General features: G+C 36.9%; 1 protein-coding gene across 8 annotated transcripts in view; it reads left to right on the top strand.

Annotated features, from left to right (window-relative positions):
• Nucleotides 1-21,174, top strand: part of DLG1 (discs large MAGUK scaffold protein 1) — a 257,311-nt gene that overhangs the window by 14,635 nt on the left and 221,502 nt on the right. For all 8 annotated transcript variants that reach the window (XM_088024979.1, XM_088024980.1, XM_028100854.2 and 5 more), the window contains exon 4: nt 1,192-1,358. In XM_088024979.1, the coding sequence (XP_087881105.1) occupies nt 1,192-1,358 (167 nt within the window). The remainder of the gene's footprint in view (nt 1-1,191; nt 1,359-21,174) is intronic.

Here is a 21,174-nt window from a genome sequence, read left to right as displayed (position 1 = left end):
GGTAAGAACACTTTGTAGCTGATGCTCTGAATTTATTATATTTTCATGATGGTTATGTGAAAAGTTTTATATAGTAACTCATGGTTTATAAAATACTTTCACATACAATTTTCTCTAGTAATATTCTTAACACCTTGATACTGTCTTCACTGTGCTGATCTTAGTTTTTACGAGCTCTTAGAAAGTTCTGCAATTCTACTGGTTATTAAAAGGGTGTTATGTTGTCTCTGCTGTCTTCTGACATTGTTTTTTAAAGGAAATATTAATCTTTTCATCATAGAAATAAGTAAAAGTTACTCTGTCTAAATGTTACTTGCAATTGTGCATGATTCTGTACAGGATAATGCCGCACCTTTGCTGTTAAAATAATAATTTCTCCCCTTTAAAAAAGCAGCTCAAAATATACCACTAGGTGAATAAAGAACTAATAGTGGTGAACTTAAGCATTATATAACTATCATTCAGAGCTTTCTGAATGGCATGAAGAATCAATCAGTGTTAATATGCTAAGTTTATATAATTCCAGCTGATAGCAAAGTAACTTGATCTTTTAAATTATCCTGTGCTACTTTAAGTAAATTTATGGATTTTTTTAAGAGTTTTGTCATGTTTAGTTGATTGTTTCTAAAATAATGTACAATATTTAATTTCCTATTTAACTTTTTTGTTTGCTTTACTTTGGTTAGAAGGACAGTTAAAACTATGTAAGGGGTTTATATTGAGATATTGGTGGTATAAAGATAAAATATCAGTAATGACTCATGTCTTCAAAACTCATAGTAGTGCTATTAGCTGCTGTCGGTTAGGAGCCTATTATGTGCCATTGTGCACTTTATATGTATTATACTCAGTCCTTGTAACAATTACACATGATAAAAGAGGCAAGTTATCAGAGGTTAAGTAACTTGCCTAAACAGGCAGCTAATTTGTGATGGAATAGAGATTTAAACTCAGCACTGACTTTGAAGAGTAAAAAGCCTATGACTTTTACACTATGCCCTGCAAGTTCTCATGTGATTGCAACATAATAAAATGAGAAAATATTCACTGTTTAAGTACATTCTAAGATTGGGCTTATTTTACTAATCAAGACTAAAATTTTGCTTTTGAGTTATATTGTTTTAGCAGTGCATAGTTTAATTAGAAAATCTAAATACTTCTGATTTTGTTTTTTCTTTTCTTCACCTCTAGATATTCAAGAATTTTATGAAGTGACCTTACTGGATAATCCAAAATGTATAGATCGTTCAAAGCAGTCTGAACCAATACAGCCTGTGAATACTTGGGAAATTTCCAGCCTTCCAAGTACTACTGTGACTTCAGAAACACTGCCAAGCAGCCTTAGCCCTAGTGTGGAGGTAAGATAAAATTTTTCCTGAAGCTATTTTTCAGTAATCAATTTATTGGGGCTGCTAAATTTTTTTACTTTATTGAAATGGATAGTACCTGGAAATATCATTGGATTACAAATATTTTTGAAGAGAAAAGCTCAGAATCTCTGGTGCCCCTTTCTTAACATGTTGTAATTGGTTTGAGGTGTGAAATACTTGCTTTAGACTATTAAAAAAATACTTTGCGTGAGAGACCTCAATGAAATCGTATTTTGAAAAGGTGGTTTTGCTCTTTTTTTTTTTTTTTTTTTTTTTGAGAAATAGAATATAGTTTTGTCATCCTGGGCAGATTAGTTGCCACATTTACCCCAAAGATTCTCTGTTTATTTGACTTGGAAGATTGCATTAATAAAACTCATTAAAGACTGATTAGTAAATCTTAAGGTTAGCATCGGTTTCTGCATTTTTCTGTAGTTAAAACTGTAATCCTTTAAGTGTTAAAAACTATTTTAGTAATGTTCTTTTTTTTGTTGTGACAGACCGTTGCTGGTGGAGTTAGAACAGAGATATATGAAGCATTTTGTAATGAGGCTTCTATTTGAGAAACATTAGTCATTTGAATGTGGTTGTCTGACTGAATTTGATTCTAGTCCCTTCTAGTTTGTACTAGAGAAGTGCCTGGAATATTGAATCAGCCTCTATTCGGCGAGTAATAAATCAGGGAAAAGTAGTGGTGGGCAGCAACCAGACAACCCTTTGGTAATGAAGTAGACAGTTTCTAAGTTTTCTTTTTTATGTTATGTCACATAGAACTGTAAAATTTTAGAGCAGGGAACACATCTGATCCCTCTTTTTCATTTTAAGGATTCAGAAACTGAGATCCAAAAGAAAATGAATGACTTGACCCAGCTTATTTAGCTAATTTGGGCAAGTCTACCCTTGGATTTCAGACCTCTTAACACCCAGTTCCCTTTAGCAATCCTGGTCTGCACTTACGTGTTTTTCTTTGATTAGAGAGAGATTCTAGTGTTGTATTGGCTTTGTGTCTTTATTTTTTTATTTTTACTTTTTTAATCACTCTTGGATCATTAAGTTTTCATTCCCTTTTGTTGATATATCATTTGCACTTATGATCGATTCCAAATAGATTTTTTTTTTTAAAGATTTTATTTATTTATTTGACAGAGAGAGACATAGCGAGAGAGGGAACACAAGCAGGGGGAGTGGGAGAGGGAGAAGCAGGCTTCTCACTGAGCAGGGAGCCCGATGTGGGGCTCAATCCCAGGACCCTGGGATCATGACCTTAGCCGAAGGCAGATGCTTAACGACTGAGCCACCCAGGCGCCCCCAAATAGATTTTTTAAATGTTAACCAGTAATACAATTTTTATTTCACATTTATTGTCCTAGGTTAAAAATTTTGCATTTGAGGAAACATGTTAAATTTTAAGAGAATTGAGTTTCTTATTTAATTAATTACTATTTTTTTCTATTGTCTGATTTATTATGTTCAACTATGAATATAAAGCATAGAGTTCTTATAGTTGGTTTGCCTATTTTTATAGGAGATTGTTCAGTTAAAGGCTGGCTCAATGTAACCAGTAAAAGTAAATGTTCATTAAGGTAAATAAGTGGATAATACTGCAAGCTGGAAGTTAATTTCCATATAGATTTCAGTCAGAAAGATGAACAATGCATTGAATTCCATCAAAAGTGGTATTGGAAAATTTCAGGGGTGCCTGACTGGCTCAGTCAGTGGAATGTGCAACTCTTGATCTCAGGGTTGTGAGTTGGAGCCCCACGATGGGTGTAGAGATTACTTAAAAATAAAATCTTAAGGAAAAAAAAGAATAGTATTGGAAAATTTCAGCTTTTATAAAATGAGGCACTGGTACTTAGAAATACTCTCTGCACTGCTGGTTTCTGAATCTCCTAAAGGGTGTATTATGGACATGTTAACAGGAGAATAGGAGAATAAGAATTTTCAGACCATAAATGGCAGGTATTACTAGTTAGGAAAATGGTTGAGAAGGAAATATGATTAAAATGTTGTTGAGGGCTTGGCACATAGAAAATGCTCTAGTATGCTTGAAGTTTATACCCATTCATGAATGGACTTAGTAAAGGGATCATGGAGATGTGTCCATCAAGTCCTAGATTTCTTTAAAAAGGGGAAGATCTGTGTATGTCAAATTTGAGTGCAAGCTAAGTTCAGTTAAAAAGTACTGCTTTGCAGAGAGGACAGAATACCCTGATAGATGCTAGTCTGAAAATGTAAGTAGTTTTGAAACACACTGTTGGATGACAGTCATAAGGACTTAAAAAAAAACCCTGGAATGTTTAGAGATTTCATTTCTGGTTTTTTTTTTTTTTTTTTTTGAGAGTACTGTAAGAGAAGGCAAGTATATTCCCCTGTTCCCCATTTATTTATGCTTAATTTGGACAGAAAACTTGGCTAAGTGACCTTGATTTGATGACTTTAGATTCTTGGAGGCATAATGTTTAGGACTGAAAAGAGACTTAAATCATCTAATTCACCTTGTTTAATAGTTTTGTAGGGGTGCCTGGGTGGCTCAGTCATTAAGCATCTGCCTTCAGCTCAGGTCATTATCCCAGGGTCCTGGGATGAAACCCCACCTCGGGCTCCCTGCTCGGCAGGAAGCCTGCTTCTCCCTCTCCCACTCCCCCTGCTTATATTCCCTCTCTTGCTATCTTTCTCTCTGTCAAATAAATAAATAAAATCTTTAAAAAAAAAAACAGTTTTGTAGTTGAAGAGAATCCACTGACCCAAATTAAAACAAATGCAGAGGAAGTTTTTATTTGACTATAACTTAAAAATAATATGCAAATCATGAAAATATTTTATCTCATACAAAATTTAGGTTATTATTGCACCTGTGCACTAATTCTTGGATAAAAAAGTAAGGTAATGCAGGCGCCTGGGTGGCTCATTTGGTTAAGGGTCTGACTCTTGATTTCAGTTCAGGTCATGATCTCAGGGTTATGAAATCCAGCCCCTAGTTGGACTCTGCACTGGGTGTGGAGCCTGCTTAAGATTCTCTCTCCCTCTGCCTCTTGTCCTTTCCCTCCTCTCTCTCTATCCCCCTCCTTAAAATAGATAGATAGATAGTAAGGTAATGTTTTTGTGACAAAGTTGCATGCAACACAATCTTACTGTCTCTTTTACTTCATGTTTGCTTTTATTGGGTTATTATAAAGAGGGTTTTTTTACGAAAAAGTATTTGAGATTGAGCAATTTCCAGGGGCATGCTTCTCTTACTCAAAGTGAAAATCTTTGTCTTGTAAAACATTTGTTCACTTTTCTTTCTTGTCCTTTTTGTTGTTGTTGTTATAGTTGGTAACTGATATAACTTGCCAGATCCTCATTTGTCAGTTAATTTGTGCCCTTGTGACTTTATTTTTTCTGATGTAGTAAAATGAAAATTAATGCCATTTATTTTTACAGTGACATGATAGTATCCCATTTTCTTAGAACTTTTTTGTGTTTGGTATGTCTGTCTTCTACTTTGAACATGTACCTACCTAGTACGTTGTTTAGAATAATGTTTGCATAATATTAGTGATTGTTTCTAGGTGATGGGGACTTTTTTCTTTTTAGTACCTCTTTCTCTGTTACTTTATAAAAATAATGAGCACATGTCATTTTTATGTAAACAAATCTATCCTAAAATAAGAGTGAATTTTAGAGATGGTAAGGAAGAATATTCGAAAAGAAGCAAGATGCAAGAGTAGGAGAAATTGCCTGATTTAATGAGAAATTCCAACAGAAAAGGATGCAGTATCCTGTTTTAGTCCTTTTGGGCTGCTGTAACAGAGTATCACAGATTGGGTAGCCTATAAACAACACAAATTTATTTCTCACAGTTATGGAACCTGGGCAGTCCAAGATCAAGTCACAGGTAGATTTGCTGTCTGATGAAAGCCCATTTCCTGGTTCATAGTTGGCCCTTTTGTCAGTGTTCTCACATTGAGGAAGGGGTGAGGGAGCTCACCAGGGTCTCTTTTATAAGGCCACTAATTCCATTCACAAAGCCTCCTCCCTCGTGGCCTAATCACCTTCCAAAGGCCCCCACCTCCTAATACCATCACATTGGAGTTTAGCATTTCAACATGTGAATTTGGGGGGGACACAAACATTCAGTCTATGGCAGTTCTATTTTTGATAATACATTGCAAGCAGACCAAAGAGTCAAAGGCTTTTTTTTTGTTTTGTTTTTTAAGTGAAACCATAAAATGACCATTTTAATGATTTTTGGATAGGAAAAGCTTTTCTAAGCATGGCAACAAACAAAATCCAGAAAAATTAAAAGAAAAGGTTGAGAATGCTTAGTTTGGGGGCACCTGGGTAGCTCAGTAGTTAAGTGTCCGACTCTTGATCTCAGCTCAGGTCTCAATGTCACGGTCATGAGTTCAAGCCCTGTGTATGGCGCCACTTAAAAAAAAAAAAGAATGCTGACTTTGTGGAATTTCTTGTGAACATCACAAAGTTTGATTGTTTGAAGTTTGATTATAGAACTTCTGTATCTTGAAAAGATACATTAAACATTGAGAAATGATATCCTGGGGGGGATATTTGTTAAATTTATGAAAAAGGACTAATTTCCCCCCTTCTCAATTCAAAAAACCTCTGTACAGATCAGTAAGAAAAACATCAACATTCTATAGAAAAGTGACCAAAGGATGTGAGTAGGCAGTTTAGAGAAAAAGAAATACCAATGGACCAAATAAGCCTTTGAAGAGATGCTCAACCTCACTTTAAAAGCATGCATATCAAATTGATAATGGGAGTATTTTTAACTAATTTGATTGTCAAAGATTAATTAAATATGAGGAAACAGAAACTCATACTGTTGGTAGGAGGTACAGTGGTGCAACCTTTCTGAAAGACAACAGTATATATTCATATGCTTTGATCTAGCATATGTTAGAGATCTAATCACAAAAAAATTAATATATATTTAGTTATATATATATGCATGTTCATTGCAGTATTATTTGTAATATTAATAAAAATCAACAAGGAGGCAATCTAAATGATTATCAGTAAGAAACTGGATGGGGTGCCTGGCTGGCTCAGTTAGTAGAGCATCCAGCTCTTGATCTTGAGGTCATGAGTTCAGGCCCCACACTGGGTGTAGAGATTACTTTAAAAATTTTTATAAAAAAAAATTGGATAAACACATTATGGTACAGCCACTTAATGCAATATAAAATAGCAGGCATAAAAGTACAGGTTATATATCCTCTATTTGTTATTAAATGATTACATATCAGGAGGTATAGTATGACTATAAAAAGAAAAAAAAAGTATTGTTAGGTATGTTTAGAAGAATACTAATACTTAGTCTGCTTTCAGTAATGTACTCATTTTCAGTTATCCCTGCTATCTCCAAGCTCCATGTTTCAGCGCTTCTGAGTTCATCTTCAGGGGAAGGAAATTATCTGACTGGGTAGGGAAGATAAATTCTTTTCCCTTCTCTTTGACTTATGATTTAGTGCTTTAAAATAATCCATCTGCTTTAATTTAAGTAGAATTTTAGGAGATAGCAGAGTTAAAAGCATATATTTAGTTCACCAGGTTTAATCTGAAGTCCTCTAAACATTGACTTGAATTATTGAAGTACTGAGTAGTATATATACATAAAAGTGCACAAATCATAAATGTATATAGCTTGATGAATTACATTGTGAATATACCAGGTCAAGAAAAAGAAAATGGAATGACTGCTAATGGGTTCTGGAATTAGATAGTGATGATGGTTGTTGTATGCTTTAAAATTTGGTGAGTTTTCTGGTATGTACATTATATCTCATTTTAAAAATGAAATATACCTGTACCCCCAAAATCTTCCTTGTACCTTTCCTAGTCACTACCTGTATCCTATTCCTCAAAGAACCATCCTGATTTCTAACACCATAGATGAGTTTTGCCTCTCCTAAAACTGTATTTAACAGAATCAGGCAGTATGTACTATGTCTAGCTTCTTTTTTCTTAAATTTGAGAATTTCATCCACAAGTAGAAGTTTTTTTGTTCTCTGTGCTGTATAATAGTCCATTGAATGACAGATAAATACACTGTAGTATATTGATGGCTGTTTGTCTTGTTTTCAGTTTCAGGTTAGTGCTGCTTTGAACATTCTTTTATAGTCTGTTCTGCCATAGCACAACATACACATTCTTAAAAATCACTATACAGTGCAAAATTGTGCAATAAAAACTACAGGGCTTATGTAGAAAATGGAGTTAGAGACTCAAAGCTCAAAACTTGGTGAGTGACATAAAAAAAGATACATCTTAATAAAAATGGCAGCACAGTTTCATATATGTTAAATGGTTAAGGAATACAGAAGTACTACAATAAATACAGCATTTTACTTTGAAAAAAAAAATCTTGTTTCTTATGGGAGTGTGTGTTAGGGTTGCAGCTTGTGAGTTATTGTGCAGTGCTGGCCCAGGCATTTATCTGAAATTGGATATAGAATTGTTAACACAACAGGTGTGGGTGAGTATGAATCCTAACATTCAATAAGCTAAGGTCTGAAATTTGTGTTTTTTGTGTATTTCTATATGGTTTGTTTCATCTGGGTGCAATTTTCTGCTCTCACCAAGTGTTCCTCATGGACAAGATTGGACATAAGCAAACATGAAATTTGTGTTAGCTAGTATTGTTCCCTAACACATCAGTTGCATTGGAACAAATTTGTTTTTTCAAACTGTTATAGCAGAACTGTGTGTGTAGTTTTTGGTGCACCCGTGTATGCATTTCTGTTGTTTATATACCCAGTTGTGAAGATGAAATGCATATGTTTAGTTTTGGAACATAATGACAACAGTTTTGCAAAATGGTTATGCCTGATTTTATAATTAACCACCAGTATGTGTAAGTTTCAGTTGCTTTACAAATTTACCAATACTTGTTAATTGTCAGTCTTTTCATTAATAATATAAACTATTTCAGTAGGTGTGTAGTGGTACTTCATATTGTATTGCATTTTCCCTGTCATTAACAAGATTAATAGTAATACCTTTTCATATGTTTATTGTTCATTTTGCTATCTTTTGTGAAGTGTCTATTTAAGTTTCTTAGTTTTTTCCTGGATTGTCTTTTATCTTATTGATTTGTAGGAGATCTCTATCTGGATACGATTCCTTTGTTGGATATATGTATAATACATATGTATAATGTACATTTTCTCCCACTTTGAGGCATGCTTTTACTAATGATATCTTTTCAGTATTTCTTAAATCTAATATATGGTTATTGCTCTTTGTGCCTACTGGAATGTTTTTCAGCTTCAAAGTCATAAAGTTACCCTACTTTATTATTTGTCAAAAACTTTTTATTTTGCTTTTTACATTTATATCTGTAATGCATACTGCAGTTTGCAAAACTTCACATGAATCAGCATTTCAGTGCATCTCTATTCTTGGCACTGTAGTATAAACCACCCTCTATTTTTGCCTAGATTATTGTAATGGTCCCTTTAATTAGCCTATCTGCATTCACACTTGCACCTTTTGAGTTTATGACCACTTTGCCTCCAAGATTATTTTTATAAAATGCAAATTGTTTCATTACCCTTCATTGGCTTCTATTCCTCTCTGAACGAGGTGGGACATCCCTAATGAGACTCAGAAATCCTAAATTATTTGACCACTGCCTGTTTTTCCACTCATCTTTTAAAACTCTTTCATTCTTGGGACACCTGGGTGGCTCAGTCGTTAAGCGTCTGCCTTCGGCTCAGGTCATGATTCCAGGGTCCTAGGATCGAGCCCGGCATTGGGCTCCCTGCTCAGCAGGAAGCCTGCTTCTCCCTCTCCCACTCTCCCTGCTTGTGTTCCCTCTCTCACTGTGTCTCTCTGTCAAATAAATAAATAAAATCTTTAAAAAAAATTAAATAAAATAAAACTCATTCTTTTGCCCCTGGTTCCTCTTAGTTCAGGGTCGCCACATAATAATTCCTCTGCATAGGAAGTTCTTTCTTGCCAGCTCCTGCTTACTTTTAGCATTTTATTTTAAATGTCAGTTCTTCAACAGATATTGAGCCCCAATTATGTATCGCGCGTTGAACAAGGTGCTTGAATGAATGCAAAGATTCCTGTCCTCATGGAGCATACATTCTAGTGGCAATGCAGGTAATAAACAATAATCAATTATCTATTATGTTAGAAGATGATAAGTGATATGGGAGGGAAAAAAAGGAGAGCAGAGTGAGGGTATCAGTAATGTCAGATTCCTTTGCAATTTACAAAGTACATTGCAGTATACTTGGCAATTTTTAATAGGGTATTCATGATAGGCCTGATTGAGAGCGTGATATTTGTACAGGGAGTTGGAAGTTGATGCAGCTACTTTGGGGAAGTAATCAGTGCAAAGACTGTAAGGCATAAGACCGGAATGTATGAGAAATAGCAAGATGGCCAGTATGGCTAGAGCATAGTGAGTAAGGGAAAGAGTGGTGGGAGATGAGGACAAAGGATAAGGCAGAGGCAGATCATGTAAAGCTTCTTCAGGGTTTTGGAATGGAGGAGTGACATTATTTAACCTAATCTTTAAAAGGATCACTTAGGCTGTTTTGTTGAAAATAGTCTGTGGTAAGAGTAAAAGCAGGAGACCTGTTAGGAGTCTGTTTCAGTGATCCAGTTAAGGATGCATGTAGGCGTGAACCAGAGTGGTGATAATGAGGGTGCTAAGTGGCTGAATTACGGATATTTTAAATGTAGAACACAAAGATTTGGGACAGATTGGAAATGGGTTGTGAGAGTAAGATGGAGATTACTACAAGAGAATTAAGGATGACTGTGAGGTCACTTCTTGATAGAAACCTTTCTTTACCTCTCAGGTTATCAGAGCCTCTATTATAGCACTTTCTGCCTTTGCTTGATAGTATTCATCCCTACTGTAATTAAATGCTGTGAAATGTGTAGTATTTTGTGTTATTTTGGTCTCTACTAGACTATCAGTCCTTGAGGCTAGAGACTGTCATATTTACTAAAATATATGTAGTACTTGCATGTAGTATCTGTTCAAATGAAGTGAGAATTGTGTTCCTTTCCATACCGTAATTACATAATAGGCTAAGGGTGATTATATTTTTTTCTAACTTTATCATAAAAATCTTCCAAGTCCAGTAAAATGAAGGGAATAGTACAACATCCATGTAGTACAGCAAACCTCCAAATACCCATAAAGTCAACAATTGCTAACATTTTGTCATATTTGCTTTTTCTGTGTATGTGTATTTTTGGTCAACTATGTGAAAATCAGTTGCAGACATCAAGCACTTAAACCATGAAAACTTCAGTATACATTTCCTATGAGTAAGAATAGTCTAATGTAGGGGCTCCTGGGTGGCTCAGTCAGTTGAGTGTCTGCCTTTGGCTCAGGTCATGATCCCGGAGTCCCAGGATCAAGCCCCATATGGGGCTCCTTACTCAGCGGGGAGTCTGCATTTCCCTCTGTCTCTTCCCCTCCTTGTGCTCTCTCTTTCAGCCTTTTTCTCAAATAAATAAATTTAAAAAAAAGGTAAACATTCTCCTGTGTAAACAACCCTAGTACTGTTATCACTACTAACAAAATTAATATTTTCTTTCCAATTCATTTTTACTATTGTCCCCAGATATATAAACTTTTTACCCTGCCCTTGTAGAAGGAAACAAAGGTTCTTTTTTCCTTTTCCGGGGAAAAGTATTCTTTCACAGAATAATACCAGCTAATAAATACAAATGAGATGATAAAATTGGGGTGGGGAATCAATATTTTGAGACCTAATGAAATAAGTGATTCAGGGAAGGATCATTAATGAGTAATCAGGTAAAACTTCACTCAATACAAGTTGCTGAAGTGCCTACCTACAGATACTTAAAAACCACAAAGAAAAAAACATACCTATACAGTGGAATATTGTGTGCTTCCTGGTGTGATACAGTGTGAAATTCAGTATATCGTTATGAAGTTTGCCTATCAAAAATGAGTCTAATCACCCTTTACATCTAACTTCCTGTTACCAGAAATACAGGACTTTGTGGAATGACTTAGCATAAGGAGACAAATTAAACAAATACAGAATATGTGGTATTCTATAAGACAGCTGATGTGGTCTCTTCAAAAAGTTAATGTCATTTAAAAAGGAAAGAAAAAAAGATGGGCAGGGTGAAGCTTGTATTTTCTTTTAATGCTAATATATAAAGTTTGTGCAATATTCCCTTTCAAAATTGGCTAATAAGTTTTTCCCTTTTTTGCTCTTTTTTTTTTTTTAAAGATTTTATTTATTTGACAGAGAGACACAGCGAGAGAGGGAACACAAAGCAGGGGGAGTGGGAGAGGAAGAAGCAGGCCTCCCACTGAGGAGGGAGCCCGATGTGGGGCTCGATCCCAGAACCCCGGGATCATGACCTGAGCTGAAGGCAGACGCTTAACGACTGAGCCACCCAGGCGCCCCCCCCTTTTTTTTAAGATTTTATTTATTTGAGAGAGCACACGAGTGGAGGGAGGGGCAGAGGGAGAGGGAGAAGCAGACTGCCCTCTGAGCACGGAGCCCAACACAGCCCAGTCCCAGGATCCTGAAATCATGACCTGAGCCAAATCCAGACACCTCACCAACTGCCCTGTTGCTCTCTCCTTTTAAAAAATTATCATTAATTTAGTAACTGAGATTTTTATTTATTCTGTGTTTTAGAGGATACTCAAATTACTCCACATTTGGGGAATCCCTTGAAGGGATCTGTGTCCTTTTGATCTGACTGCATGAGTTTTTGAGCATGTCCTTGCTTTCTGGCAGTTTTCCCAAGTTCATTTTGAGCTTTCACTGCCTCAGAACTAGAATCAGCCAGCAATAATGGCTTCTGTTTCTCTCTTCCAGAGATTGCCTTTTCTTTAAGGCATTACCTTTGAGAGGTAAGAGAATATAGGGGCAGGTGACAGTCTTCCAGATGTAGCCTTTTGTCCCAGAACTGGTGAAATAAAATTTGAGAAATACTACTGCTCTAAACACATTATAGTATTAATATTTTAAAACTAATATATTTTTCTTCCTTTCTTTAAAAAACCCTCATGTATTCCATAAGAATGGATAATAATAATAATCTTATTTTCAAATTGCATAACTTTAAAAGGGCACATTCACAGACATGATAATAATTTGAGCTGGCATGGTAGCATGGATTCTTGTATAGTCTCCTAAGGTATATGAGACAAGCCAGGGTTTGGTCTTTAGTATTTGGAGCTAATACTTTAGAATTCAGCAAACTGCCATTCAGGGATGTTGTGAATGCCGAAACTTAACATTATTACCATACAGAAAAAGAGATTAGAACTCAGAAGTTCAGGCTTCAAGGCAGGTGTTTCTATCTTTATTTAATAACTTTATTGGTAATTGGACTTGTTACCTAGACAAATGAAAATGTCATAATAAAGTTAATAAAATAAGGAAAGAAAGAACTAATTAGAATAGAGATAGAAAAATAACAAGGAAGTTTGTTAAAGAATATTTGACATAAGAAAATGAAATCCTCCGTGCAGCAGTGGCTGCTAAAAATGGTTTGGGGTATAATATATTCTGCCATGTTTTTCTTTCTATATATCTAGTATTTAATTTTTAAAATAATCATATTATACTAATACACTTTTTAGCTTGTGCTTTTGCAGCTTTGTGTTTCAGCATATCTTAATAATGCTTTAGCTACCTTTACATATCTATCCACATTTGTTACATTCTTATTGATTGCTGTGTGGTATTCCTCTAGGTATTTGTCTTTTTTGATAGGCATTTGGCCTATTTCTTTTTTTCTTTTTTTTTTTTTTACTTTTTTATTTTGTGCCATTTCAGCTTTTATGTATTTATTTTTTATTAACATAATGTATTATTTGTTTCAGGGGTACAGGTCTCTGATTCATCAGTCTTACACAATTCACAGAGCTCACCATAGTACTTACCCTCCCCAGTGTCCATCACCCAGCCACCCCATCCCTCCCATCCCCCTCCACTCTAGCAACCCTCAGTTTGTATCCTGAGAGTAAGAGTCTCTTATGGTTTGTCTCCCTCTCTGGTTTTGTCGTTTCATTTTTCCCTCCCTTCCCCTATGATCCTCTGTCTTGTTTCTCAAATTCCTCATATCAGTGAGATCATAAGATATTTGTCTTTCTCTGATTGAATTATTTCGCTTAGCATAGTATCCTCTAGTTCCATCCACGTCGTTGCAAATGGCAAGATTTTGTGTTCTTTGATGGCTGCATAATATTCCAGTGTGTGTGTGTGTGTGTGTGTGTGTGTGTGTGTGTGTGTGTGTGTGTGTATACACCACATCTTTATCTATTCATCTGTTGATGGACATCTAGGTTCTTTCCATAGTTTGGCTATTGTGGACATTGCTGCTATAAATATTGCGGTGCAGGTGCCCCTTCCGATCACTACATTTGTATCTTTAGGGTAAATACCCAGTAGTGCAGTTGCTGGGTCATAGGGTAGCACAATTTTCAACTTTTTGAGGAACCTCCATACTGTTTTCCAGAGTGCCTGCACCAGCTTGCATTCCCATCAGGAGTGTAGGAGGGTTCCCTTTACTCCGCATCCTCATCAACATCTGTCGTTTCCTGACTTGTTAATTTTAGCCATTGTGACTGGTGTGACGTGGTATCTCATTGAGGTTTTGATTTGGATTTCCCTGATGCTGAGTGATGTTGAGCACTTTTTCATGTGTCTGTTGGCCATTTGGATGTCTTCTTTGCAGAAATGTCTGTTCATGTCTTCTGCCCATTTCTTGATTGGATTAGTTGTTCTTTGGGTGTTGAGTTTAAGTTCTTTATAGATTTTGGATACTATCCCTTTATCTGATAACGTCATTTGTAAATATCTTCTCCCATTCTGTCGGTTGTCTTTTGGTTTTGTTGAGTGTTTCCTTTGCTATGCAAAAGCTTTTTATCTTGATCAAGTCCCAGTAGTTCATTTTTGCCCTTGCTTCCCTTGCCTTTGGTGATGTTTCTAGGAAGAAGTTGCTGTGGCTGAGGTCGAAGAGGTTGCTGCCTGTGTTCTCAAGGTTTTTGATGGATTCCTGTCTCACGTTTAGGTCTTTCATCCATTTTGAGTCTGTTTTTGTGTGTTGTCTAAGGAAATGGTCCAGTTTCATTCTTCTACATGTGGCTGCCCAATTTTCCCAACACCATTTGTTGAAGAGACCTTCTTTTTTCCATTGGGCATTCTCTCCTGCTTTGTCGAAGATTAGTTGACCATGGAGTTGAGGGCCCATTTCTGGGCTCTCTCTTCTGTTTCATTGATCTGTGTTTCTGTTTTTGTGCCAGTACCATACTGTCTTGATGATTAGAGCTTTGTAATAACTTGAAGTCTGGAATTGTGATGCCACCAGCTTTGCTTTTCTTTTTCAACATTCCTCTATTTGGGGTCTTCTCTGGTTCCATACAAATTTTAGGTTTATTTGTTCCATTTCTTTGAAAAAAGTTGATGGTATTTTGATAGAGATTGCATTAGATGTGTAGATTGCTCTAGGGAGCATAGACATTTTCACAGTATTCTTACAATCCATGAGCATGGAACATTTTTCCATGTTGTTGTCTCTTCCTCAGTTTCTTTCATGAGTATTCTATAGTTTTCTGAGTACAAATCCTTTGCCTCTTTAGTTAGATTTATTCCTAGGTATCTTATGGTTTTGGGTGCAATTGTAAATGGGATCGACTCCTTAATTTCTCTTTCTTCTGTCTTGTTGGTGTATAGAAATGCAACTGATTTTTGTGCATTGATTTTATATCCTGCCACTTTACTGAATTCCTATATGAATTCTAGCAGTTTTGGGGTGGAGTCTTTTGGGTTTTCCACATAAAGTAGCCTATCATCTGCAAAAAGTGAGAGTTTCACTTCTTCTTTGCCGAATTCAGATGCCTTTTATTTCTTTCTGTTGTCTGATTGCTGAGGCTAGGACTTCTAGTATTATGTTGAATAGCAGTGGTGGTAGTGGACATCCCTGCCGTGTTCCTGACCTTAGGGGAAAAGCTCTTAGTTTTTCCCCATTGAGTATGATATTCACTGTGGGTTTTTCATAGATAGCTTTTATGATATTGAGGTATGTACCCTCTATCCCTACACTGTGAAGAGTTTTAATCAAGAAAGGATGCTGTAGTTTGTCAAATGCTTTTTCTGCATCTATTGAGAGGATCATATGGTTCTTGTTCTTTCTTTAATTAATGTATCACATTGATTGATTTGCAGATGTTGAACCAACCTTGCAGCCCAGGAATACATCCTACTTGGTCGTGGTGCATAATCCTTTTAATGTACTGTTGGATCCTATTGGCTAGTATTTTGGTGAGAATTTTTGCATCCATGTTCATCAAGGTTATTGGTCTGTAGTTCTCCTTTTTGATGGGGTCTTTGTCTGGTTTGGGGATCACGGTAATGCTGGCCTTGTAAAATGAGTTTGGAAGTTTTCCTTCCATTTCTATTCTTTGAAATGGTTTCAGAAGAATAGGTATTAATTCTTCTTTAAATGTTTGGTAGAATTCCCCTGGGAAGCCATCTGGCCCTGGGCTCTTGTTTGTTGGGAGGTTTTTGATTACTGCTTCAATTTCCTTAGTGGTTCAGGTTTTCTGTTTCTTCCTGGTTCAGTTTTGGTAGTTTATATGTCTCTAGGAATGCATCCATTTCTTCCAGATTATCTAATTTGCTGGCATATAGTTGCTCATAATATGTTCTTATAATTGTTTGTATTTCTTTGGTGTTGGTTGTGACCTCTCTTCATTCATTTATGATTTTATTTATTTGGGTCCTTTCTCCTTTCTTTTTGATAAGTCTGGCCAGGGGTTTATCAGTCTTATTTATTCTTTCAAAGAACCAGCTCCTAGTTTTGTTGATCTGTTCTACTGTTCTTTTGATTTCTATTTCATTGATTTCTGCTCTGATCTTTATTATTTCACTTCTCCAGCTGGGTTTAGGCTTTATTTGCTGTTCTTTCTCCAGCTCCTTTAGGTTTAGGGTTAGGTTGTATATTTGAGACCTTTCTTGTTTCTTGAGAAAAGCTTGTATTGCTATAAACTTTCCTCTTAGGACCACCTTTGCTGTGTCCCAAAGATTTTGAACAATTGTGTTTTCATTTTCATTTGTTTCCATGAATTTTTTTTAATTCTTCTTTAATTTCCTCTTTGACCCATTCATTCTTTAGTAGGATGCTCTTTAGCCTCCATGTGTTTGAGTTTTTTCCAACTTTCCTCTTGTTTCAAAGCACTGTGGTCCGAAAATATGCAGGGAATGATCCCAGTCTTTTGGTACTGGTTGAGACCTGATTTGTGACCCAGGATGTGATCTAATCTGGAGAATGTTCCATGTGCACTAAAGAATGTGTATTCTGTTGCTTTGGGATGGAATGTTCTGAATATATCTGTGAAGTCCATCTGGTCCAGTGTGTCCTTTAAAGCCTTTATTTCTCTGATCTTTTGCTTAGATCATCTGTCGATTTCTCTGAGGGGGTTGTTAAAGTCCCCTACTATCATTGTATTGTTGTCGATGTGTTTCTTTGATTTTGTTATTAATTGGCTGCTCCCATGTTAGGGACATAGATATTTAAAATTGTTAGATCTTCTTGTAGATAGACCCTTTAAGTATGATGTAGTGTCCTTCCTCATCTCTTATTACAGTCTTTGGTTTAAAATCTAATTTGTCTGATATAAGGATTGCCACCCCAGCTTTCTTTTGATGTCAATTAGTATGGTAAGTGGTTTTCCACCCCCTCACTTTAAACCTAGAGGTGTCCTTGGGTCTAAAATGAGTCTCTTGCAGACAGCATATTGATGGGCCTTGTTTTTTTATCCAATCTGATACCCTCTGTCTTTTGATTGGGGCATTTAGCCCATTCATTCAGGGTAACTATTGAAAGATATGAATTTAGTGCCATTGTATTGTTTTTAAGGTGACTTAGTGTAAATTGTCTCTGTTCCTTTCTGGTGTATGTTACTTTTAAGCTCTTTCTTTGCGTAGAGGACCCCTTTCAATAATTCTTGTATGGCTGGTTTGGTGTTTGCAAATTCTTTTAGTTTTTGTTTGTCCTGGAAGCTTTTTATCTCTCCTCCAATTTTCAGTGACAGTCTAGTTGGATATACTATTCTTGGCTGCATATTTTTCTCGTTCAGTGCTCTGAATATATCATGCCAGTCCTTTCTGGCCTGCCAGGTCTCTGGGTAGGTCTGCTGCCAATCTAATGTTTCTACTGTTGTAGGTTACAGACCTCTTGTCCCAAGCTGCTTTCAGGATTTTCTCTTTGTCTCTGAGACTTGTGAGTTTTACTGTTAGATATCGGGGTGTTGACCTATTTTTTCATTTTGAGGGAGGTTCTCTGTGCCTCCTGGATTTTGATGCCTGTTTCCTTCCCCAAAATAGGGAAGTTCTCTGCTATAACTTGCTCCATTATACCTTCTGCCCCTCTCTCTCTTCTTCTTCTGGGATGCCAGTTATTCTAATGTTTCACTTTATGGTATCACTTACCTCTCGAATTCTCCCCTCGTGATCCAGTAGTTGTTTATCTCTGTTTTTCTCAGCTTCTTTATTCCTTATCATGTGGTCTTCTAAATCACTAATTCTCTCTTCTGCCTCATTTATCCTAGCAGTTAGAGTCTCCATTTTTTACTGCACCTCATTCATAGCCTTTTTGATTTCAACTTGGTTAGATTTTAGTTCTTTTATTTCTCCAGAAAGGGATTCTCTAGTATCTTCTATGCTTTTTTTTCAAGCCCAGCTAGTATCTTTATAATCGTCATTCTGAACTCTAGTTCTGACATCTTACTAATGTCTGTATTGATTAGGTCCCTGGCAGTCAGTACTGCCTCTTGCTCTTTTTTCTGAGGTGAGTTTTTCCATCTTGTCATTTTGTCCAGAGGAGAATAGATGAATAAGAGAATATAATGCTAAAAAAATGCTAAAAGGATAACAGTGACCCCAGAAAAATACACACTAAACAAATCAGAGGAGACCCAAAACCGGGGGGAAAAGGAAAGGAGAAAAAAAATATCATCATCAGGCTGGTGAATAGAACAGAGCCACATACTAGATTTTGGGTGTATTTTGGTCTGTTAGAAGAAATTGCCTCCCCAAATTTTAAAGAAAGAAAAACTTATATATATATACAAAAATAAGGGTAAATACGATGAAGGGATGGAATATGACTGTAAAGATGAAAATTTAAAAAGATTTTAAAAAAGGAATTGATAAGTTGGTTGAAAAAAAATTTTTTTTTTAAAAAATGTGATCAGGCAGGAGACTAGGACAACATCATACACTAGATTCAGGGTATATTTTGGTCTGTTAGAAGAAACTGTATCCCAAAATTTTATTTTATTTATTTATTTTTTTTAAAGATTTTATTTATTTATTAGAGAGAGAGAATGAGAGATAGAGAGCATGAGAGGGAAGAGGGTCAGAGGGAGAAGCAGACTCCCCGCCGAGCAGGGAGCCCGATGTGGGACTCGATCCCAGGACTCCAGGATCATGACCTGAGCCGAAGGCAGTCGCTTAACCAACTGAGCCACCCAGGCGCCCTGTATCCCAAAATTTTAAAGAAAAATATATATACAAAAAATAAGGTTAAATACAATGAAAAGAGAGAATATGACTGTAAAAATGAAAAATGAAAGATTTTAAAAAAGGAATTGGTAAGATATTGGTTGAAAAAGGAAAGAAGAAAAATTCAACTAAAAAATAGAAAAAGAAAAAAATATAAAAAAATTAACTTTGAAAGACTAAAGCATCATGGGGAAAAGCCATGAATTCTGTGTGCTGTATTCCCCTAGCGCTGGGGTTTTGCCATTCTCATTGATCGGTAAACTTGGTCTTGGCTGATCTTCTGGGGGAGGGGCCTGTTGGCAGTGATTCTTAAATGTCTTTGCCGGAGGTGGAATTGCCCCGCTCTTGCTGGGGGCCGGGCTAAGTAATCTGCTCGGGTTTACCCTCCGGAGCTTTTGTTCCTTGCAAGCTTTCCACAGGGCTTTGGAGGACGAGACTGAAAATGGCGGCCTCCCAGTCTCCGCCCCTGAGGAGCCAGAACTCGGGGCCCCACTCCTCAGTGTGGCCCTAGAGAAAAACAGTCAGTGACTGCTGTCTTCCTGGTCTCTGGCCACACTCCGCGCTCACCTGGCCTGTGGCCAAGCGTTTCTGTCTCTGGCATACTACCCTGTTTGGAGTCTCCAAAACCAGCTGACTCCTGGGGTGCGCTTCTGCGCCATTCCTCCCGGGGGAGGAAGGGGAGTCTCCCCGGATCTGCCGCTTGTTGGGTCCCTGCTGGAAGAGTAGTGGCCCAACTGTGCCACGGATCACAGTTTATGGCCATCCCGCACTGAGAGCCCACTCCTCAGCTCACTCTTTGCAGCCGGCTTCCCCGCTCCGATACCTGGGAGCTCTGCTGCACTCAGGCACCCCCAGTCTTTCTGTGACCCTGAGGGTCCTGAGACCCCCACTGTCCCAGCGAGAGGATTCCACCCCCCTGCTTAGCCACTGGAGCGACGTCCCTCAGCAGAGCAGACTTCTACAGGTTCCGCTGCTTTGGAATGGATTTTGTTGGAACCGATCTTGTCCCGGATTTTGTGTTCCCTGGAGCACAAAAAAAATATTTTTTGTGATTTTGTGCTCCACTGCTCTCTCACTTGTTGGTAGCCGGCTGACGGAGGCTCCCTGCCCCCCCTTCTATCCTCCCGTATATCGCCTCGGATTCACTTCTCCGCACTTCTTCTTCTCACTACCCTTCTTGAATTTTTATTTTTCTAGCAGCCATCTCTATCTCTCAGAGACTCTGAGACACTAGTCTGAACTCTCCTTCATTCTTCCCTTCCAATTTTTAAGTGATATGTTAGGAAATAGTAAATAAAAAATGCAAAATTTGAAATAATGCACAACCCCTATGCAAAGCCCCTGTAATGAAAAAACTGGTAGGTATACTGAGTGAATTGTACATGAGGTATCTGCAGGTGAGAACAGAAGGTGGTCGCTTTTCTGTTCAGAGAGTTGCTGCTATTCTTTTCTTCTATCTCCTTTTGAGTTTGTAGGTGTTCTGAATGGTTTGATATCTAGCTGAATTCCTAGGACCAGACGAAATTTAGATCTCCTATTCCTCCACCATCTTGCTCCTCTCCCTTGGCCTATTTCTTTAATTACAAACTGCTGAAGTGAACCTGGAGCCAGTTATTTAACTGTATTTGAGCCAGTAAGAAAACTTGGGCATTTTATTCTAAGATTTTTTTCTGATAACAGACATTAGACTGATTTAAAATATTTATTTTAACCTCTTCTCTGAAATAAGGTGGAATTTTTTTAATTTAGCTTTTAAAACTTTGGCTAAAAAAATACCCAGAAAGCAAGAACTATTTTATTTGTAATCATTTATCACTCTTTCATTTTTTCTAACGAAAACTACTTCACTGTTGAGATCTAGGTCTTTAGTTTTCAGTAATATTTCTAAAATTCATTAAGTTGTGAGCAGGCATAGATATGTTCCAACTATGGTTTTCATATTTTTAAGGTTTTTAGTTGTTAGTTTACATCATTAATTGGAAATACATATTCAGTTTTCACTGTCTTATATTTCTCTGAAAGATGGAATTATTAAATACTGTTCAGGGGCAACTGGGTGGTTAAGCCTTCGGCTCAGGTCATGATCCCAAGGTTCTGGGATTGAGCCCAATGTAGGGCTCCCTGCTCAGTGGGGAGTCTGCTTATCCCTCTCCCTCTGCCCGTTTACCCCCACTCGTTTGTGCGTGCTCTCTCTCTCTCAAATAAATAAATAAAATCTTAAAAAAAAATGCTGTTGAGTTAGACTGATAATTTCTGTGTTTGTT

The sequence above is a fragment of the Eumetopias jubatus genome, unplaced genomic scaffold (genome assembly GCF_037043125.1).
Source record: "Eumetopias jubatus isolate StellerSeaLion01/CBP00866 unplaced genomic scaffold, mEumJub1_p1.0 scaffold_1, whole genome shotgun sequence".
NCBI lineage: Eukaryota > Metazoa > Chordata > Mammalia > Carnivora > Otariidae > Eumetopias > Eumetopias jubatus.
This window is presented reverse-complemented; position numbering and strand designations above follow the sequence as displayed.